General features: G+C 38.2%; 1 protein-coding gene across 2 annotated transcripts in view; it reads left to right on the forward strand.

Moving 5' to 3' along the window:
• Window positions 1-20,745, forward strand: part of PTPN12 (protein tyrosine phosphatase non-receptor type 12) — a 69,390-nt gene that overhangs the window by 42,321 nt on the left and 6,324 nt on the right. For both annotated transcript variants that reach the window (XM_059847421.1, XM_059847420.1), the window contains exons 9-13: window positions 703-769; window positions 1,367-1,444; window positions 1,532-1,630; window positions 10,768-10,853; window positions 18,126-19,090. In XM_059847421.1, the coding sequence (XP_059703404.1) occupies window positions 703-769; window positions 1,367-1,444; window positions 1,532-1,630; window positions 10,768-10,853; window positions 18,126-19,090 (1,295 nt within the window). The remainder of the gene's footprint in view (window positions 1-702; window positions 770-1,366; window positions 1,445-1,531; window positions 1,631-10,767; window positions 10,854-18,125; window positions 19,091-20,745) is intronic.

Genomic DNA, 20,745 nt, shown 5'->3' on the forward strand with positions numbered 1-20,745 from the left:
TTATTCTCTTAGGGCTGCATTCTTTTTTTGAGTTGTCACTCTTAAGTGAGGTCTAAAAACATAAACTGACTTAGCACTGAAATCTATTCACTTTGTCCTGTTCTTTTTGAATGTCAATATAATTCTGAATATTGATTCTTTACAGCTGAGTAATTATAATGTAATAAATATGCATGAATTATAACTCTGCATGTGTAAAACAGAGGAATTCTTACAATTAGGAAAAATAAATAAGATAGTTTGCTGTCATTCTTAAACTTTCAGATTTATGTTTTTAGCTAAAAAGGAAAAAATATGGATGTGATGCTAAAGCAGAAAAATGTGGCAAGTCTTTCAATGTCTTCTGTTCTGCCATTTTACATCATTTATCATTAAACTTGGAGAAGACCACACCTGATGAAGCAGTAGTAGCTGGAAATAGTGTGACAAAAGGAAGAGGCAATAAAATTGTCAGTGCTGAATCATCTTTCATGACTGCAGTTCCAAATGGCTATGAAAACTTGCATTAAAAGTTTCAATCCTGCATTTTGCTCTGCTAATTTTATTTTTAAGACACTGTAGTGTCAGGCTGAGTGGAATTAAAATGAAAGTTGATGGATTTGCATAGTTTTTTTTAATGTGGACTTTTGAAATATAAGGCTTTATAGTGGTTTTTTAATCAAATTTAAATAATATCTAACACTTCTCTGTTTATGTTCATAGTGCAGGGTGTGGAAGAACAGGAGCCATCTGTGCCATAGATTATACATGGAATTTGCTTAAAGCGGGGGTAAGGAATCCTAAAAGAAGTTTTTGACATTCTGTAATTTCATAACAGTGATTGAGCTTTCAAGTGTTCAAAAATACTGCAATGTTTAAGACATTCTGGAACTCTTTACAGATTGGATGTTTAGTTTCATTTCACTCATGTTTTAGTTTGAACTTAATTTTTTTTTTTTGACAGCAAGTTTTGTCTAAATAGGTCACTATAAAATTCTAATTTTTAAAAAATAGATTTCAATATAAATTGACTTTTGAATTCAACTTTCTCAATCTCTCTGATTTATCATGCAGCTGAAATATAAAGTGATAACTTCCTTCTGGGATTTTTAGATTATGAAGCATTGTTAACATTGCCGTGTCATATTAATGACATTGGATGTCTCATTTCAAAAGTGCTTGAAATGTTCTCATCTGGTCTAAATCAAATGTCAATTTGGAGTTGCTTTGAAAAAAAAATTCAATAGCTGCAGTGTGGAGGGAACAAATTAGCTTTATTTTTTATTGTTATCTATAAAAGTTACACTTGTTTTTTAGATGTTTAACAGCTTTTCTTTTGTTGCTGTGACAGTTATGTCATTGTAATTAACTTGCTTCTGTATTTCAGAAAATACCTGAAGAATTCAATGTATTTAATTTAATACAGGAAATGAGGACGCAGAGGCATTCTGCAGTGCAAACAAAGGTATCGTTTCTTTTAAAATAAATGTAATAATATATCACTATTCTTTCAAAAGATCTTGTGCATTAATTTTTATCTGGTACCTTACAGGAGCAGTATGAACTTGTCCATCGAGCCATAGCACAACTGTTTGAAAAGCAACTGCAAAAATATGAAAGTTGTGCAGACTGGAAGATTGCAGATGGAGTGGTAGGTGTCTTTCCCATATGTAGCTGTTAGCTTCTGATGAAAATTCTCCTGGGAAGTTGTTTTTAGTGTTCAATGGTGTGATCTTAGTAAGTTCTCATGTTTTTTAAAGTGCTGCTTGCATCGAAATAGGTTAGGGGAGAGAAATATAAGTTTAAAATGCTTTTGCCAGAGAGCTTCATGCTCTACCCTTTTAACAAAGGAGAAGGAAGTGGAAAAAAATATTCTTCATTGGTATTTACAGTATTTGAGGTTTTTTCTGTCGTTCTATCCTTCCCCTTTAAATTTCATGTCCCCTGTAGGCTTATTCTCATTTTTTTATGTTTAGATATGTTTTCTTGGCTGTTGCTGGGCACTGTGTGAAAAATGGCTTTTTGGATTAATATATTCTTTCTCTCCCACAGTCCAGAACTCTGTACCACCCTTTGTCCCTGGACTGTGTTTTGTTTATTCAGTGATTTTCTGTCCCTAATTGGTGTAGATTCCATAGCTCTCTAGAGGGAGTATGAGTGGTATCTCCAGGACTCTGAAATATCAGGAAGCAATTTTAAATGTGCTTTCATTAATAAGCTTCCCATTTATTTTAGGGATTTAGCTGTCCTATATGTGCTTTCTAGGAAGTCTAGAATGTTTTCAATTCTTGGATTAAATGCATCCACCCTTCTGCTAACTCCTAAGAATTTGTATCAGTTCATGCAGTACTTATGAGGTCTTTATCATGGCAAGAAGCCTGTTGGCTAAGTGCAGTATGGATAGGGCTGGCTGCTTTTGTTTGTTACAGGTTTGATTAAGCTGATGTGTGATTATTTTTTTTTTTCCTGAGAAATGAGCATGGCAGGGTTTGGAATATGCAGATTGATTAGCTTTGTACAGAAGTGATATCTAGGTACTTGAGTTTTGATCATAAAATAATAGGTAGATCAGTTTACTGTATCTTCTGGTTATTTGACTTAAATCTGACCTGTGTCTGTGCTCTTATATAGGATCAAAAATGTCTCCTATTTATTTATTCCTATTACTATGTATACTAATTGACTTGCATATTCCAGAAGATGAGTAAAGCTGTGTCAAAATATGGTGGTACTCTGTAACCAAGGGAAGTGCTGTCTTTAGCACAGCTTGAGAGATTTGTTGACTAGTAAAATAAGACCAAATAGAAAATGGATAGGTAATGTATATGGGGGTGAGAGAGGGACAAATCCCAGCTCTGAAAAGGCAGTGATGGAGTGTGAGTTTTGAGTTTTACTTGGATATGATCTCGGTTTTTGATCAACAAGTTGTAAATGAAATTGAATTTTAGCAGTTACTTGGAAATTGGTAAGAGCAGAGAATGTAATGTCCTTGTGTGGGTACCTTGCAGTTTGACTACTGACTGCGTGTCAAGTCTGCTTATCTCAAAAACATGTTACAGAATTTGAACATTAAACAACTGGACAAGGATCAAAGGTGTTGGAAGGCTCAATCTAAAGAACAGCCAGACTGGGATGGAGAAAAAAAATGGCTGAGGTTAAATGCAACAGAGGCTGAGTAACAACAGAAAGCTGATTACTCTTAACTTTTTCTAAGGGATACCAGTGAGACCTGACAGACTTAATAAAAAAGTGACATTTGTATAAAAAATGTGACATGAAACTGCAGAACTCCTTGCAGTTGAAAGCCTGTATCTTTGGGGTGAATATCTCACCATCTTGGAATCTTCTTCCATGAGTGTCACTGACCTCTGACCTATGAAATTCCAGAGTTGCAATCTGTTGGAAAACATTCTAGGGAAGGATCCCAGTATGCCTGCTCTGATCTTATTCTTCCCTGGAAGTTCCCTTTGGTCACTGCTGGAAGCAGGGCAAAGTAAATCTTTGTTGGACTAGGCATAGCCTTTTTTGTGTTGGCAAATGATGCTTCTTCTTACTGTTACTTGAATAACTCTGCAGAAAGGTTGAGGGGAAGAAAGTCTCATAGGTGAAGAATTTCTGTATCTGAAAGTTTGGTACTTAAATTTGCTAACTTCTGTTCAGAATTTATAAGGGAAACTTCACATATCCAGTTAAATATTTTCTTGTAGTTTTAACCTGATTCTCAGAACTTTGAAGCTCACTTGAGACATCACTTTGATATTCTGACAAAGCTCCTTTTTTACCTTCAAGAATGTAGCATCTGTTGGATATAAGCTCTGATTTTCTCCAGAAATTTTTTATTTTGCTTTCTTAAAAAAACAAACAAACATTCTGGGATGTGTCCTGGTTAAAAAACCAATTCTGAGGCAGGAAGTTTTCAAGTAACTTTATTAAATACAATGTAGTATTCTAAGGCTCCTTCAAGTATGTTACTCTGCTTGCAGATGCTACAGCAACTATGAAATCTTCAATATGTGAACGGTTTTTATTATGTCCAGTGGAAAATAATCCCAAATAGTTCCAAAAAATAGCTGTGCCTGCTTTGGATATAGTACTATTAGTTAAGTAGGAGATGCTACTGGGCTGAAGAGGAAATGTGTCATGTATTCTATTTTGATAATACTGTGAAGAGCTGGAGTGCTCCGTAGGGTTGGTTTCATGGTTTTGTTTTCCTCCTGCTGTTCTCACTTCAGGCAGTGTTTGAAATCGGTTGAGTTCCAGGGGCTCTGTGAGCAGGGCTTGCCAGCAACATCCCAGTAAAAGGTTAATCTGATTGGCACTGAGGGGCAGCATTCATGGGGAAGTAGCTCAGACACAATCCCAAACGTGTGTTCCTGGGAACTTGCCAGCTTTGCCCTGCTGGAAACAATACTGTAAAAAGTCAGCAGCAAGGCATGTAGGGTTTGAACAGACACTTAGGATAGGGTTAGAATTTCCATCAGAATTTGACAGATCCCAAACCTTGTCAAAAATACATGTTATGCTTTAATGTAGGAAATGTATAGTCTTACCATGTAGTTATTTATACCTATTGTGAATGTGTAGAACTGCAAATGTATAACATAACACTAAGTATTTAAATGAAATGAAATAAGGAAAACCCTGCTCAGATACCAGTAATTTCAACCGTACCCCAAGCAGCCAAATTTCAGGGTGAAGAATTGCTGCGCAGGAACCTTTTTTTTATGATAAGAAGAGAATTCAGATGCTCAGTTTGATAATCACAACTATTCCCTTCTCCTACTTAGTAGTATTTTCAAGTCACCAAACAATTAAATTGGAAGAGAATCTTGGACCGAAGCCCTTCCCAGTGAAATTCTTGATCATATTGTCATGTATTTCAAGTCAATAGCTGTGCTTCTCACCATCATTTGCTTTGTTAGTACTGCTGTGAAAATATTACACTTGGTGTTGTGTTTGGAAGCTTTGAAATATATGTGAAATCATTAGTCTTGGTCATCTGATAAGGTATCAGTCAGATTTGTATCAGTAAAATATTTTATGAGTTATTTAAGAAGATTCTTCATGAGCTGAAGTGAACTGGAGCTGTGAATTGTAGCTGTCTTGGAAAGTCTGAATCATACGGAATTTCATCAAGTTGGATGTTCTGTTTGGAAGTCAGAAAAAGGAAATTGGTTAAAAGACAAACAACCAAGCTCACTCTCAATTCAGAAATGTTTCTTGTTGAATTTTTTCTCTTGACAGTACCAAGCATGTTAGGGTACTGCAAGTCCTTGCTTTGCCCTTATCCATGAGTAGAAGCTTGTGTTAATAAACACTTTCTCCAAAATCTGGCAGTGCTACTACTCTCAGTGTCTCTTGCATTTTGTGCTGTAAAAGCAACAGAGTTTTGTTGCTGTGGTAGAAGTCACAGAGGAATCAGCTGCTATAGGAAGAATGTTGTTATTTGAAACATTAATAGTTTGGAAACTGTAAGTGAAAAGACTGTGCTGTTCATATTCTCTTTGCTGTTTGGCAGCTTGAAGGATATTTTTTGTCATTGCAGCCTTCTAAAAATCATGTATTTCTTCAGAGACATTGATCTCGTTGCCTCTGTTGGAATGTTTTATTTAATCTGAGTCACTTGAGTGTATCATTTCAATCTGAAGTATTTCTCTTTTTATCTACTGATGCTCAGTGATTCCCATGCTGCTTTATGAAAAGGGCAAAAGGAATGCCTCAATTCCTTTTAAGGGAAAACATGGGATTACTTCTGGAGGAGTCTTTGCAGTAAATTTCTCAGTATTTTACTAGTACAGAAAGCTTCTGAATTACATTAAATATTTCCACAGTGAGTTTCCAAAAGAAAATGATAAAAAAGGTTTAAGGAAAAGAGTTTTGAGTTGTAGGCAGTGTGTATGAAATCTCAGTCTAAGACTATGATCTTCTATTTGCTTGGAGTTAGTGACAGCCCTGCATGGTGATGGAGCAGTGGTGGGAGCAGGTGGGGGAAGGACCCCCCTTGGGAGGTGATAGCACAGTTTGGGTTACCTTAGCAAGCTGGGCTCAGGCACTGCATCTGCTGTGAGAATTCCTTGTTTCTGTCCATTACTACAGGAACACAAGTTACTCTGCATTTTAGTAGACTAGGGGCAATCTACACCAAGAATTTGAGTTTATGGCCTTGACATTTGTTAATGCAGTCTTTTGTAGGTAGGTATGCACTCATCTGTATATCTGCAATTTAACACAATACCTAGAAATTCCTAACAATGAGCAGTTTCATTCGATCTCAGTAGCTGCTCCCTCAGGGGACCAACTCTTGAACTGGTGAGCATTTGATGCATATAGACACAAAGGGTGGGGAAAGATCCTGTTCTTTTCTTTACCCATGCTGCAGTGAGAACACAGTGCAGTGAGACAGTAGGGTCTCACTGCACTGTCTTCTGTGGGAAAGCAAGGTGCTACACTGAACACTTAGCAAACTGCACATTTGTTAATCCATTTTTAAAATATTCTTCTGTATGATAACCCCTGTGAGCTACGTGTGTTCTCCTGGTTTGTCTAAGCTGATAGTTTTAGAAATTGTGTTCTGCCTGAGAATGCAACATCTGTCTAGAGAAGCAAGGGAGTGTTGACTGATGTCGATAAGCTGTGCTTAGGAAGGCTGTGGAAGGCTTTTTCTTAATACCACCATCTGCTCCTCTCAACAGATGCAGTCATCCCAGTAAGATACCCCATATTCACTTTCAGAGCTGAGCTTCCTCCTCTCTGCTCCGTGCTAGTTTTTCTGCACCTTTGCTTATTTGCTTAGTTTGATGTATATGACAGGGAAATCTGTGAGTTGGTGTCACTCAAGGGTGAGAAATGCTCAAAATACTGGTTATTCCCTATTTCTTGTAACACAGAACTGCGTACAAGTGGCAGGGAATGACTTCTCTGAAAGTAAACAAAGCCTTCACAGAAACATCAATCCATTGAGCTAATTAAGGAAAGTAGCAAAGTCTCTTTTTTTCAGTGACAGTAATTTATGTAATCATTCTTGCTCCTCATTCAATATAACAAAAACAGCGAATGGATCTGGAATTTAACCTGATGCACAAGTGAAACTTTTGACACCTCTCTGTCTGAAGCCTTCCCTGTGTACAAAATTGGGGTAACCACTGCCTTTTCTGGTGTTAAGTTTAAAAGTACCATTTTGTGTGTGCAGATTTCTTGTTGGGTTTTGTTTGTTTGGGAGTTTAAATGTTTCTTTTTCAAGGAATTATTTTTGTAAACTCTGTGGTTGTGCATGTGCTTTGGACATTTGAGCTTATACACATTTTTTTAAGGCTTATACATGTTTTGTTACCAGTAACAAAAATGGCAGTGCCCTTTCAGCTACTTCTGCCTGTCTCAACTAGAAACAGCTTGTTACTGTATACGTGGAGTTTTAAAAAGCTTTGACATATGTTAGCTTCTCTAATAAGCTTTTTCTCCTGCCTGTGAGAAAAGCATATCTCAGGAAACATTCTGTTCACAAACACTTCACTTGACAAACATAGAAGGACAGGGATGCAGCTGCTGGTTTGTTTTCTGGACGAGTTAGTCTAGAGCCAACAGGCACACCCTTTCCCTTGCCAATACCCTTTAGAAAAATGAGTGCATAAATAAAAAATGTGCTCCTGAAAACTTCTGTGCTAGTGGAACTGAACTGGGAGATTTTTCTGATCTGTTGTAGGATGGAGAGGTTGGTGGTGAGGGGGAGGAACTCTTGTGGAGTCTCTCTCTTTCTGCCTTGTGAAACTGGGATGGGCTGCAGTGCTGAAGCAAGGCCAGCAGCCCACTCTGTTCTCAGGATGCAGTTGTTTAGGATGCATTCATTTCTAGCTTTGGTTGTTAGTACTTCTGTATTTTTAGTACAATACCAGTGCACTCAGTGCTATCCATAGTAACAAATCCATAAGGGAGAGAGTCAGAGTTTGCATTGCACAACTGGGGGAAGTGGGGAGGAACATGACACAACCATTGAGCAGGAAACAGTTTATTGTTGAATACTGGGAGCCTCAGCATCTTTGGCACCAGCTTCAGCATGGTCCTCTGCCTGAATGAGGCAATAAAATTCATGTCCATGTTTGTTAAAGGCAAAATGATCTGTACGGTCACTCATTGCTTGATGACAAAAAGTAGGAAATTGCTTTTTTTACATTTTTGAGAGAAGCTGGTAGAGGGGTTGGATATTCATGCCCCATAGTAATGTTTCCAGTGCTGAGGACCCCAAATCTGGATGCAAACCACTGTAGATATAATAAATAAATAAAAAAAAAAAAAACAAACAACTCACATTCATATTTTTCCCCCGTCATTAGTTTCGTCCAAAGCAGCATGGGCAGCAGGTGAAGGGAGGTGATTCTGTCCCTCTGCTGCATGCCTGAGACTCCACCTTGGGTACTGCCTCCAGCACTGGGGTCCCTGGCACAGGAGGGAGTTGTTGGAGTGAGTCCAGAGGAGGGACACAAAGATGAACAGAGGGATGAACAGGTCTCCTTAGAAAACAGATTGAGAGAGTTGTGCTTGCTCAGCCTGGAGAAAAGAAGGCTCCAGGGAGACCTCATTGTGGCCTTGCAGTACTTCCCAGAGGGCTCTTAAGAGAGATGGGGACAGGTTTTTTATCAGGACTTGTTGCAGTAGGACAGGTTTTAAATTCAGACAGTACATTCAGACTAGATGGAAAGAAGAAATGTTTTATGATGAGGGTGATGAAACACTGGAACAGGTTGCCCAGAGAGGCTATAGATGCCCCATCCTGGCATTCCTGCCAAGAGCCAAGGCCAGCTTGGACAGGGCTCTGAGTAACTCGATCATTTTAAAGGTGTCCCTGATCATTGCAGGAAGGTGTGGATTAAATGGCCTTTGAAGGTCCCTTCCTACAGAAACTGTTCTATGATTGTATGAAACCAAACAACCTTGATTGACTGCAGTGGGAGCTTCAGTGGTGTTCATTTAAATGTGAGTGGCTTTTATCTGCTAATTGAATCTTACTCCAAAAAACCCCTGATAGTTACAGCTAGTGGTCAACAGGACAATGAACTCCCTGTGCAATTCCCCTGAAAGGGCTAACACCATCCATTCATTAAGGAACAATAGGGTGTTTCTGCTGGAGTACTTGTGCAGCATTATATTGACAACAAGTTAATGGGGGCAGTTAGGGAAAAACAGTAAGAAAGATCAAAATAGTTAATTTTTTTCTTCACAGGTCAAGCACCACTTAGTACACTGAGGAGTAGAATTTGATAATAGACTTTTCACAGTAGCCAGCAGCGGTATGGTAACTTTTAAGACAAGTAATGGAAGTTAAAAATATATAACTAATTAATCTAAATTTAAGTGAAGTTAGTTAACTGTTGAGGCAACTTGTAGTTTGTCTTCCAAAGCAAAAATTGCTCACTGAATTCAAATGCAGCTATCACATCTGAAGCAGAAATTTAACAGGGAATTCCCTTTTGTTCTCTAAGACTGAAGGAGGTCAGTCCTTATCACCAGTCTCAGCAGGTAGGCTGGCAGGTAGCAGACCCTATTGCCTGAACTTGTTATTGGGTTTTGAAATGTATTACACCCATTTGGGATATTTTAAAGATTGCTTTTCAAAAGAGAACTCCTGCAAGAACAGCCTTTAGGTAAAATAAGCATTAAAATTAGGATAACACTAAGGTCCTCCTTGGTTTTCATGGGTCTTTGGCTGTGGCACAAGTTTGGAAATGCTATGTCAGCTTTAGACTGTTGCATGTTCTACTTTGATTTTTAATCATATATGGTTTTTTCCTTATTTTTGCCAGGAGCTGGGTTGTAGATAAATACTGTTCATAGGCACTCTTGGGGTGCTGTGTTTTAGATCTGTGTTGAAAACAGTGCTGATTGTTTGTAGTTAATGCAGCAGCTATTGCAGAGCAGTGTTTGCACAGTCAGGGACTGGCAAAGGCCCACCTGTGGAAGGTTATGAGTGATTGCTTTTGCACTGCTTGTGTGATTTCTTTTTATCTTCTCCCACTTCTCCTTTGCCTGCTAAATAGTTTTGTCTTGACCCACGAGTTTTCCTGCTGTTCCTCTTTCCCCTCCTGGGGTGGAGTGGAGCAATGAGAGTGAGAGTGGCTCTTGTGGGGCTTAGCTGCCTGCCAGGGTTAACACACAACAACAGTATTTTACATGTATATACATGTAAGTCTGTATGGATTTATAAATACATGCATATATAAAATATCTTTTATATTTATGGTCCTAAAGAGAAGTTCAAATTTTCATGCTTTGCTAAGTAAATTAAACTTTCTTGTACACAAATGGGAGGTTATTCAGAAGTGTTTTAGATCAACACATTAGTGGGTAAGATCTTTCTAATTTTCTTACAACACTGTAGATTATTCTTATCTTTGATGGAGTGATTGTACAAGTGAAAATAATTAGACTGACTGGAAAATAAATGCTTTATTATCCAATTATTCATTTAATTATTCAAGGTGAATAATTGAGAGGGTGTATGAGAACTTGCTCACTAAAGATCAGCTTTTGAGTATTTTCCTCAGTGGATTGTTCAATGGCAAGCAGACCAAAGTCTTCAGTCAGAAAAATCTGAAGTTGGATACACAAAGTGAAAAATAATTTTGTACATTTAGGAGAGAGTTTTCAAACTGATCTCCATATGACAGCCAAAAATAGGTCATATTGTTATATATTACTGCCAAGTGTCATTACAGATCTTTGGACCTCACAGTTCAAATATTCTATGTATCAGCTTTTATAGCCATGAGTAAAAATATCCTTTTTTCTTCTAATCAGGATGAAAATAATACAGAAAATGCTGTCAGTTCTTCAGATGCTGAGAAACAGGATTCTCCTCCACCAAAGCCTCCACGGACCCGCAGGTACTTAACTGTGATCCTCTACTATTTTAGGCTGAAAGATGAATAAAAAGTAGAATAAAGCTACTGATACCATAAAAACTTAAGATGAATCTGTTGTGTTTGTAAATAGAAATACACATAATGCAAATAGAAGTCTTATAATTGACTCTAAATATAAGTGACAATATTTTTGTGATGTTTGTGTTTAAATATACCAACCTTGCCATGACTATCTGTGAATAGACATGTTTACTAGTCAGATATGTTAGATCTACTTGTGTTTTAATTCTGCTAGGTGATAGCAAAACAAACTTCAAAAAGCCTCAAATAACAACTGAAACCTCCTTTTTGAAGACAAAACCATAATGACACATACCCATTTATTCTAGAAAAATCTCAGACAAATACTGCTTTTGACTAGAGTATGACAACCAAATGCTGTTGTTATTAATTAGAAGAATTGGTCTCACCAATCCTTTCATTCAGCAGAGGAAAATCTTCTCTAGCTCTTAAAGTGCCCAGGCATAGCTTTACAGAAGCCAAAAGTAAATCTGAACCCACAGATTCATCAGCCTAAAATGGGTACCCAACCCAAGTGTTAAGACAGCTAAAGAAGCAACTCCCCTGAACAAGGTGTCCAAGTCCCCCAGCTGGTTTGTACAGAGCTTGCAGTGGCCTTTGGCAGGTGATCTGGCCTGTGTTACATTGCCTGTAGTTAAATAGACATAAGGTGAGCACTTGGGTTTCCTAAAGTTGTTGAATGACATAAGAAACCACCAGCCAGGTGATATTCCTGGATACCATTTAGACAGAAGTAAAGTATAATTCCTTTAAAATAAAGAAAGAGATGGAAACAAATTACAGGGTTGCTGCTATGTAGGCAAAATATTTTTTACCTTATTTGGAGTGATGGTAATGTGATTGTATTAATTATGAGATTAAGATGATGACAGAGGAGTCCGTTAACCTGTGTTCATGATGAGTTCCAAGCTCTTGAAACTTCATCACTGAGCTTAGAAATGATTTCTGTCCAATAGATGATTTCCTTACTAGTGTTCCTTGAAATAATCTTAGGTGTACCTTAGTTTTTGTAATTTTTATATATTAACATAATATTAACATATGTATAATTCTTGTAATTCATGTTTAAGCACACATCTGTCTTATCTTACTTGCTGCATTAAGTTAAAATCTTTTAATCTCTCCTTAAAGCCTGGGGGTTTTTTGGGCCTATTTCCATAAAATCATACTTTCCCATCTGCCAGCAGTGGCAGGCAGATTGATTTCTTAGAGGTGAATAAATGGAAGCTTTTAGCAAAGCTGTTGTCTTTCTAAAATGGAGATTATTTTTGAAAAACAATTAATTAAACTCCTCCTGGAAGATGCTTCTGAGGAAAGACTTTATTTGCTATTAGTCACATCTGCTCAAAATACCCACTAATGAGCATGTTTTATTCTAGATGTGGGGGGTAATTTTACAAATCTACAGCCTGATTGAGTCAGGACATAGAGCCAGGTTTTGTGTATTGTGGATGTTTTGGCATAGATTAACATCCTTTTCCTGGGGAGGATGGGAGAGCAGAATCAGTAAAACATTTTAATTTAATCCCCATATGCACAGGGAACATTTTTAGGTTGCCAGCCAAATGTGTACTTGAGTTTTACATGCACTGTCTCTGAAGAAGTTACAAGCAAGTTGCTAAAGCTACTATTTTTGAAAAGAAATAAGGCTCTTATATTCTTTATAACCTATGTTGTGAATGGCTTTATAATGCATATTTAGTAAACCAAGCTGCATTTTTTAAGGGAAGGTTTAACATTTGCTTTTTCTGAAGCAAGAAGGGCTATAGGGACTGATAGTGCAGAGTGCTCTGGGTGAGCTTGGTTTCAGGTGAACTTGCCTGAGGTGATCCTGAGTGAGCGGGGAAAAAAATTGGGATTTTTTTTCTAGGCCTCAGGATGCTTGTTTTCCATATTGTTACTGGACTGAGCCATGTTTGCTTAGACAGTGAAGTCTATGATACCTGTTAGTTGTTGTCTGACAGCCCCAAGTCTGCTGGATGAGATGGTGGCATCTCCTCTGCAGCCCTTTCCACTGGCTAACCACTCAGGTCATGGCAGAATTTTTCTGTGAAGGTGGCTTTCTCTCTCTTGTTCTGTTTGTAATATTCTAATGGAAACATCTCAGTATCTTCTTTAGACTTTAGGATCTCTTCTGAAAGTGCAGCTAATATCATGTAGCTCTTGTCTGTGCTAAGGATGAGATGTCACTAAAGACTTCTACCATGCGAGGTAGGAAGCTTACTCAGAGGTGTAATTAATCCTTTTAGTACTTGCTTTGGCCTGGGCATGTATTGGGGAAGGAGTGATGCTTTCTAGGCTGCCTTATGTCTTCTTGGGAGTTAGAAGGATATCTTTAGGATCTCTTTATTATGTAGGTATTAAATTGGTATTTTATTAGGTCACCATGAAGCATCTAGCTGTACTTGTTTTGCAGAGGTTTGGAATTGTATTGCCTTCCAAGCTCTTATCACCTTGTAATGCCTTAGTGTAATTAAACTTGCTGTAGAATATGTGAGTGTTGTCATTTAGCTTAATGTCTCTCTGTTTGATGTCAACATAAAAAATATTCTAATATTACTCTTTGATTATTACAGAGGTAAACAAGAACAACTCATTAGTGCATACACCAGCACCTTATCCTAGAAATTGCTTGGCTTGGCAGTTGATGATCACTTCTTGTGGAAGTCAGCGCTCTTTAGAGGACTTGGGGAGATGGAAAGTCTTCATTAGACATGTTTTAATTATTTTCAGGTTAAGGTAGGAAGAGGGCATAAGTAAGGTTTAACTTTGCTATATAAAAGACTGCAAAAAACTTAAGTTTTAAGTTTATGTTTAGGGCTGTACTTGATTTTAGGTGACTGATGTGTCAGAATTCAGAGAGAGCACCTTAATGCCTTTGAGTATTAGTCCATGCAATATTTGTGTGCTTAGCAGTTGATTCTAAAGTATTAGGGAAAAGAGGTGGTTTATTTTAGTCAGGCTTGGTTACAAAAAGTTCTTTATTTTCAAGTTCAAATGCAGTTTGAAATCAAAGTATAGACTTAGACATAAACTCATGAAAAGCAAAGATGATTAAACAGCTTTTTTGTATGCAGTGTAATGAAGAGCTATGTGCTGCTGTCTGAAGGTGGAAAGTTAAAATACTGAAGCATTTTAACTTCTCATCAGATTCTGCTCAGACTTCAGTCTAATGATAGTAAATACATTCCCAGAGTTATGTGTTAGTCTGTTTCATTTCAAGCCCTGCAAACCATCTCTGTCTCTTACAAAGCTTGAGATAAAATTCACTGATGGGTGTTCCTTCTTAGTTAACTGTCTCTAATTTGTATGCCACAATTTAAAAAAGCAAAAAGCTTCAGTAAGTAAATTTTAAGAGATAAATTCACCAGCTGGTTATTTTTATTAATTCATTGCACTTTTCTATTAATTATTTGTAGTACTTTTGCAATAGCTTCACTCACTGGACTTTTCTTTCATGTGGATGGCAGTGGTTTAATGCTGAAGTAGAATAATATGGTTTTCTAGCTTCAGCCTGCTTATGTTGAGTTTAATTTCCCTATTTTAATTATGAGGGAGGATGTAGAGCTTGGTATCTATTTTTGGTTGCTCATATCAGCTGCATTCCATGACCTTGGCATCGCTCTCTTTTACTTGAAACACCCTGCAGTATGCTGCATAGAATAACCATGGATTACTTAAACCTTTTTTTCTTTTGAACACTGGCCAAGTTTCATTTAAATCTGAACCCACTGTGTGCAGTTTCAGTAATGTAGCTCTTTTCCATTAGGAGTAGAATGGATTAGATTTTAAAACATTCTAAAAATTTATAATGTCTTGCAGAGAAAGCAATAAATGGCTTGTTTTTCACGTATGCATTTTTGGTTGAAAGCTGTAGGAAGGCTTTTTTTTTTTTTTGACTAGTTATTGTATTTTTGACAAATTTTGTGTAGTTGTTACTATGACACATAATTTTAAAATGGTGTTATTGCCTAATTCATGGTTTACCTGACACCTGAGAAGCCAGTGACACTAGGGCACTGTACCAGCTGTGTGGCAATAAGAGTGCATGAAAAAGCTGCCTTGATCACCCAGGGAAACTCCATTTCCTGGGTGTAAATGAGGAAGTGCTGAGGTAGTGGCATCCCAAGATTATCAGGAGCAGTTGTATCTGAAGAGGCACTTGAAGGCTGACTCATGACAAAGCTATTTTTTTTATCACACTGTGAGATTTTGCAACCCTAGTTGTTTATTTAAAGGTATCATACAGGGAAGCTTACTTCTCTTACTTGAATGGCCTGGCTTTCTTTGGTTCACTGACTCTTTTCTGTCTCAATATCCTATTTCAGGAGCTTTCTGTGAGTTTCCTGGTATTTTAAATCGATCTGGTCTTACTGTTGTTTTCAACAGTATTAGTAGCCATGTTTCAGATAAATTTCTGCCTCTGGGGGCAGAAATGTCTGTGGAGCACAGCTGTTGAAGGACATGCCCAAGGACAGCATTATGAGCAGCCCAAAATGCCCAAGACTGACAAGACTTTTAGAACAAACTACTGCCAAACAGATGTTCTGAATGTGTTCATATCCTAATATTTCTGCTGTGTGAAAATGAACAGAAGCATTATTTGCAATGCAGAACATGTGAAATAGTAATATTAAAAATGTCAATAAAATGGAAATATGTTGCCTATTGGGATTTATTTCCTAATTTAAAGAGAGAAAGATACATTAGGGTGCTATTTGGACATCTCAATTGCTGAGGACAGATATCCTTCAATATTAATAAGGCAAATAATGATTTTGACAAATAATTTCTCATTTCTTCCCTAGAAACTCTCATTTAAGAATGAAGAAGTGACATTTAACTTCAAATGTAATGGGGAACATTGTAGTAGTTCTGTTGGGATGTGTAGGAGGAAGTTGTTTAATCAACTTTTGGGCTGCTGATTTGTGCAGCATTTCCTTTATCATCAGTTCTACGGATACATCTAAGGGAACTGTTGGAATACATGTGAGGCTCTGTTTACCAGTGGATCAAAGGGTAGAGTGATTTTATTGGCCAGTAATTGGTGAAGAACTTTATGAATTTTGACTGGTATTGTGGACCTATATCCTTGTTATATCTAGCTGAATGCCAATTTACTCCTTTAGCTAATTGTAATGCATAATGTTTGGTCTGTGCCAGATAAGGAATTAGTTTTGCTGATTGCAAATAACTCTGGGTCAGGAAAATCAGGTCAATAAGGAAAAACCATGACTTTCAGTAGGAGGATTTAGTGGAGATTACTGATGAGCACCACTGCTAAAAGGGGGCTTGCAAATATTTGTGCCAGTGTACTCACTGTCTCCCTTCCTCTGTTCCCCAAGAGGAGGGAATTCTCTTGTCCTTAGTGTGTATTAAATTGGAGCAAGATTCATGTCCCCCCATTTCCTGTCTTCTTTACTAATTCAGGCAAACAATTTACTCTCAAGCTTATTCATTTTTCAACAACTAGAGGCAAGAGTTCCCAAATTACTTCAGTGAAATTGCTTTGACGTGCTTTGTAGTTCTTCTGTTTTAATGTAAAGAAAAACAGCAATATACAAGTGCAGGGAGGAGATGAAGAGAAGGAATTTGAGGCCCAACTCTTTGTGACAGGAGTCAGGCAGAGAGTGGAAGAGATCACCCAGAACTGCAAGGGGACCTCGGATTTTCCAGATACAAAGATACAGGAACTTGTAGAAGATAATTTTTGAAGCTGTTGCAGTACTTCAGAGGGTTAGGATTTTCACAAACCGAGAATCCAAATGGTTCTCTTTAGTATGGAATCTCTTGTATAAAGATTTTAGTTCTGCAACCCATTCTGCTATGGCTTGGTGCTAATAAAGCCACAAGGATGAAACACATGCTGTAGCCTGTCCCAAGTCAGGTATGCTTTGAGTTCTCTACAAGACTCAGTTATGAAACAGTCTTTGGGCTTTTTTTGTTTTGGTTTTTTTTTCTTATATGTCATGATAGTCTCAAGAATTTGCCTTGCTGGGTCCTTCTTAGGCATGGTTTGGAATCAGTGGAGCCAGAGTAGTACTTTGATTTTGCTCATTATGTGGCATGCAGACAAATAATGAGAGCCTGTCCTTTCTCTTGTAGACAGAGTTCTTGCGCAATCTTGTCCTTATGCTGTCTCATGAGAGCAGAGTATAGGGGCAGAACAGAATTCCCTCCTTCCTTGTGCTGGCCATGCTGCTTTGGGTGCAGCCCAGGACATGGCTGGTTTTTGGACTGTGGGTTGGTTTCTGCACCCTGCTGGATCATGTCCAGCCTCTCCTCCACCAGCCCTCCAAGTCCTTCTCCCCAGGCCTGCTCCCAGTCTGTTCAACCCCCCAGTCTGGATGGATGCTGGGGCTGCCCCCACCAAGGTGCAGCACCTTGCACTTGGCTTTGTTGAACCTGATGATGTTTTCATGGGCCCACCTCTTGAGCTTGTCCAGGTCATCCTGGATGTTTAAAGGAATGGAAATTTATAAAAATGCCTTCATCAGTTGTGCTAAATGTTTTTAGTCAACAACTCTAATTTAACCATATGCTTGAAGAACTTCTAAGTAGCTTGAGATGAGCTGCAGTTATAAGTGCTGTGGTTTCACTAATATGCGCTGTAATTTGGATCATAAATTCTACTGGAATTATTTTTTATGTTGTATATACCTCATGTCAACTAAATTTGGTTTGCAACTAAGCCAAGACTATCAAATACACAAACAAAAATAAAATCCTCTTGAGCATGTACAGAAAAAGAAAACTGAAGAAAGATAATTAATGTTAAGTGGGCTGTAAGGATTTTTTTTTTAAGAAATCTTTCTTGGCTTTACTGGAATTTGAATTCCATATTCCAAGTTCCTCAGAGCCGCTTAAGGAAAAAAGTAGTGAAATGCTGCCACAAGAGGGCCTGTCTTGCAATGTCTTTGCAGAATGCTTCTAGGAAAGGATGTGAGCAATCTTTGAACTATTACTGAGGATTAGTTGTGGCCTGAATGAATGTCCTTGTGATATTCTGAAAGACACTTTGAGGGTGTTGACTTAATTCTTGCCTACCCCACTAGTCGCATTCTATCACTGTTTTCTGTGTGCAATGGAAGCTCTGTGTGGAGTTTGATATTGGTGTTACAGCATTAACTACTGCAGTGGGAGATGGATAGATAGCTAAAATCTTGTCAAAATCCAGAAAATTTAGACAGTTGTGTCTTGGTTGTTTTGCAGTTGCCTTGTAGAAGGAGATGCTAAAGAAGAAATCTTGCAGCCTCCGGAGCCTCAGCCAGTACCACCAATCCTAACACCATCTCCCCCATCAGCTTATCCAACAGTCACTACGGTGTGGCAGGACAATGACAGATACCATCCAAAGCCAGTTTTGCACATGGTTTCATCAGAGCATTCAACAGACCTCAACGAGAATTATAATAAGTCCACAGAACATTCAGGGAAGAACGAACCCAGCGAACACACAGAGAAGAGGCTGGAGCGCAACCTAAGTTTTGAGATCAAGAAGGTACCTCTGCAGGAGGGACCACGAAGCTTTGATGGGAACTCCCTGTTGAACAGGGGACATGCAATTAAAATTAAGCCCGTGTCATCCTGTGTGATTGATAAGAGCTTTAAGCCACAGGAACAGATTTCAGGGGATTCATTTGTAGATGCTTCTCAAAACTCATGTATGGAATACAGCGTGCCACAGTCTAACACAGCCTTAATACCTTCACCAGAAAGTCTGCAGGGTCAGCAGGTGTCTGACACCCCACCCAGACCAGACCGTCTGCCTCTGACAGAGAAGGGACACGCCACGTGGTCACTACAAGGGCCTGAAAATGCACTGCGTACCTCCGTGTCTGAAGAGCTGTCTTCAGACACCTTGTGTCACGGTGTTAAAACTCTCTCTCTAGTGTCAAACAGCCCGGCTGAGCATCCTTCCAGTGATCCTGTTGATCATACTCCTCTTTCTGTTCGAGCACCTCTCTGTTTTACTAACCCTCTCCATGCAGATGATTCTGACACGGATGAGGTGGACTTCGACAGAGCCATGAGCAAAAGCGCATCCAATGTGTCAACCACAAGTGCCACAGTCTCTGCTGCCACTAATACTGAAAACATTTCTGCCAGAAAAGTATTGCCAATGTCTATTGCTAGGCAAGACTTAACAGCTGTAACATGTTCTGAAGATGGCAAAGGTAGGTTTCACTGAGGTTCAGAAGTGCTGCTCTTTATCTAGCTGCATCTGTAGAGCTGGACAACATAAATTTCTTTGCAATGCAATTTTCTAAATGTAAATTTAATCAGGGTAGTATGGCAGCTTCAGAGAGAGCACAGCTCTTTTCTTTACAGCTTTCAGTTTGCAAGGGAGCTATTTTTGGTATAAAGTACTACAGACCATGATTAGCTATTTCAAAAGCTGTACTGTGAGCTTTATTGTGAGCATTCGTTTAATGCTTTATCTATAATGCATTCCTGTAGGTTTGTATGTAATTGTAGGTTTCTATGTTATTATTTGGTGCATATTTTTTCTCTATGCCCAGTTTCATGAAAGTGTCTATAATATTTGGGGGTTGACTAGTCAAAGCATTTTCAACAGGCTTGTGCAAATACATAACAATTTCATGCTTATTGGTTGATGTGCTGTTCCTTAAAATGTAGATGTAACCTCATTCGCTGCATTGGTCTTTGAAGTTGCTCATGATTTGGCTCCTGCATTTTGACAGTGTTGTAAATATTTAGCTGTGCTTTCCTTTTTTTCTGTACATGGCTGGGGGTGACAAGCTAATACAGCTGTTCATCTAAAAATCCAAGATATGCTTTATTAGCACTTTGAAAATTATTTAGTGGCTTTTTATCTTTTACTACTTTTTTTTTAATTTCTTTTTTTTTTTGCCGAAGTTTGCAAGTTAGAATGTCATTTTTTGAAGGCAAAAGGGTCCCAAAACGTGCAGGTGCAGATTTCAGTCAGGCTGGCCACACTTAGAGCAGATGGAGGACAGAGCAGGAAGACGAGATTAGGCCTTGGCAACTGCTTGTGCAAAGGCCAACAAAACAAGAAGTAAGGCAGTGGAGCTGAAGGAAGAAACATGAACCTCTGGATCGAGCTCAGACTCCTGTGCTTGGAGCTGCTTACAGTGATGGCCTCACCTCAGGAGTCTGGGCAGACTTCAAGATTTTCTGAAGTCAAATGGGGCTCAGTGTGTGATGCAAGATCAGAACCAGCTGAATTGAAAGTACTGGCTTTGTGAACTGAATGAACTTTACTTTATGACTTTTGTGAACCAAAAGTCATAAATCCAGAGATGTGAACTGTTTTTCAGCCTTAAAAACAGTCTGTTTCTGTAGATCTTGATACAGCTCTATAGATATTGTGATCTTTACCTATAGATCTATAGATTTTGGTTTAGATTGTGTAAACATGGGACAAAACATGCACATACCTGTGTATCTTTACACTGTGATTTAAAAGATGCTCTGCAAAGCTGACAAAGTCCTTTTGTCATAGTTATTTCACTTTGCAAGCAGTTCTCCTTGGATTTGTTTTTTAGATTTCCAGGCTATTGTATTTTTCCTTTAAGCCAGAATTTTTTTTCTTCTTTCCCAGAGCAATTATCATTTGTCACTGTTTGGAAATTATCATTTCTCTGTGCATCTCATTATGTAGATGCTGTAAGAACATGCAAATAAAATAAGTGGTATGTCATAAATATGATAAAGAATTGGAGAAATGTCGCTCTAGAATTTGTTTCATGTAACTGTGTATCAGAAACGTCTTGAAATAACAGTACAGCCCTTGTGCTGCTGGTATGTTGATGATTTCACAGGAATTGATTAAAATTCTAACATTAAT

The sequence above is a fragment of the Haemorhous mexicanus genome, chromosome 5 (genome assembly GCF_027477595.1).
Source record: "Haemorhous mexicanus isolate bHaeMex1 chromosome 5, bHaeMex1.pri, whole genome shotgun sequence".
In the NCBI taxonomy this organism is placed as follows: domain Eukaryota; kingdom Metazoa; phylum Chordata; class Aves; order Passeriformes; family Fringillidae; genus Haemorhous; species Haemorhous mexicanus.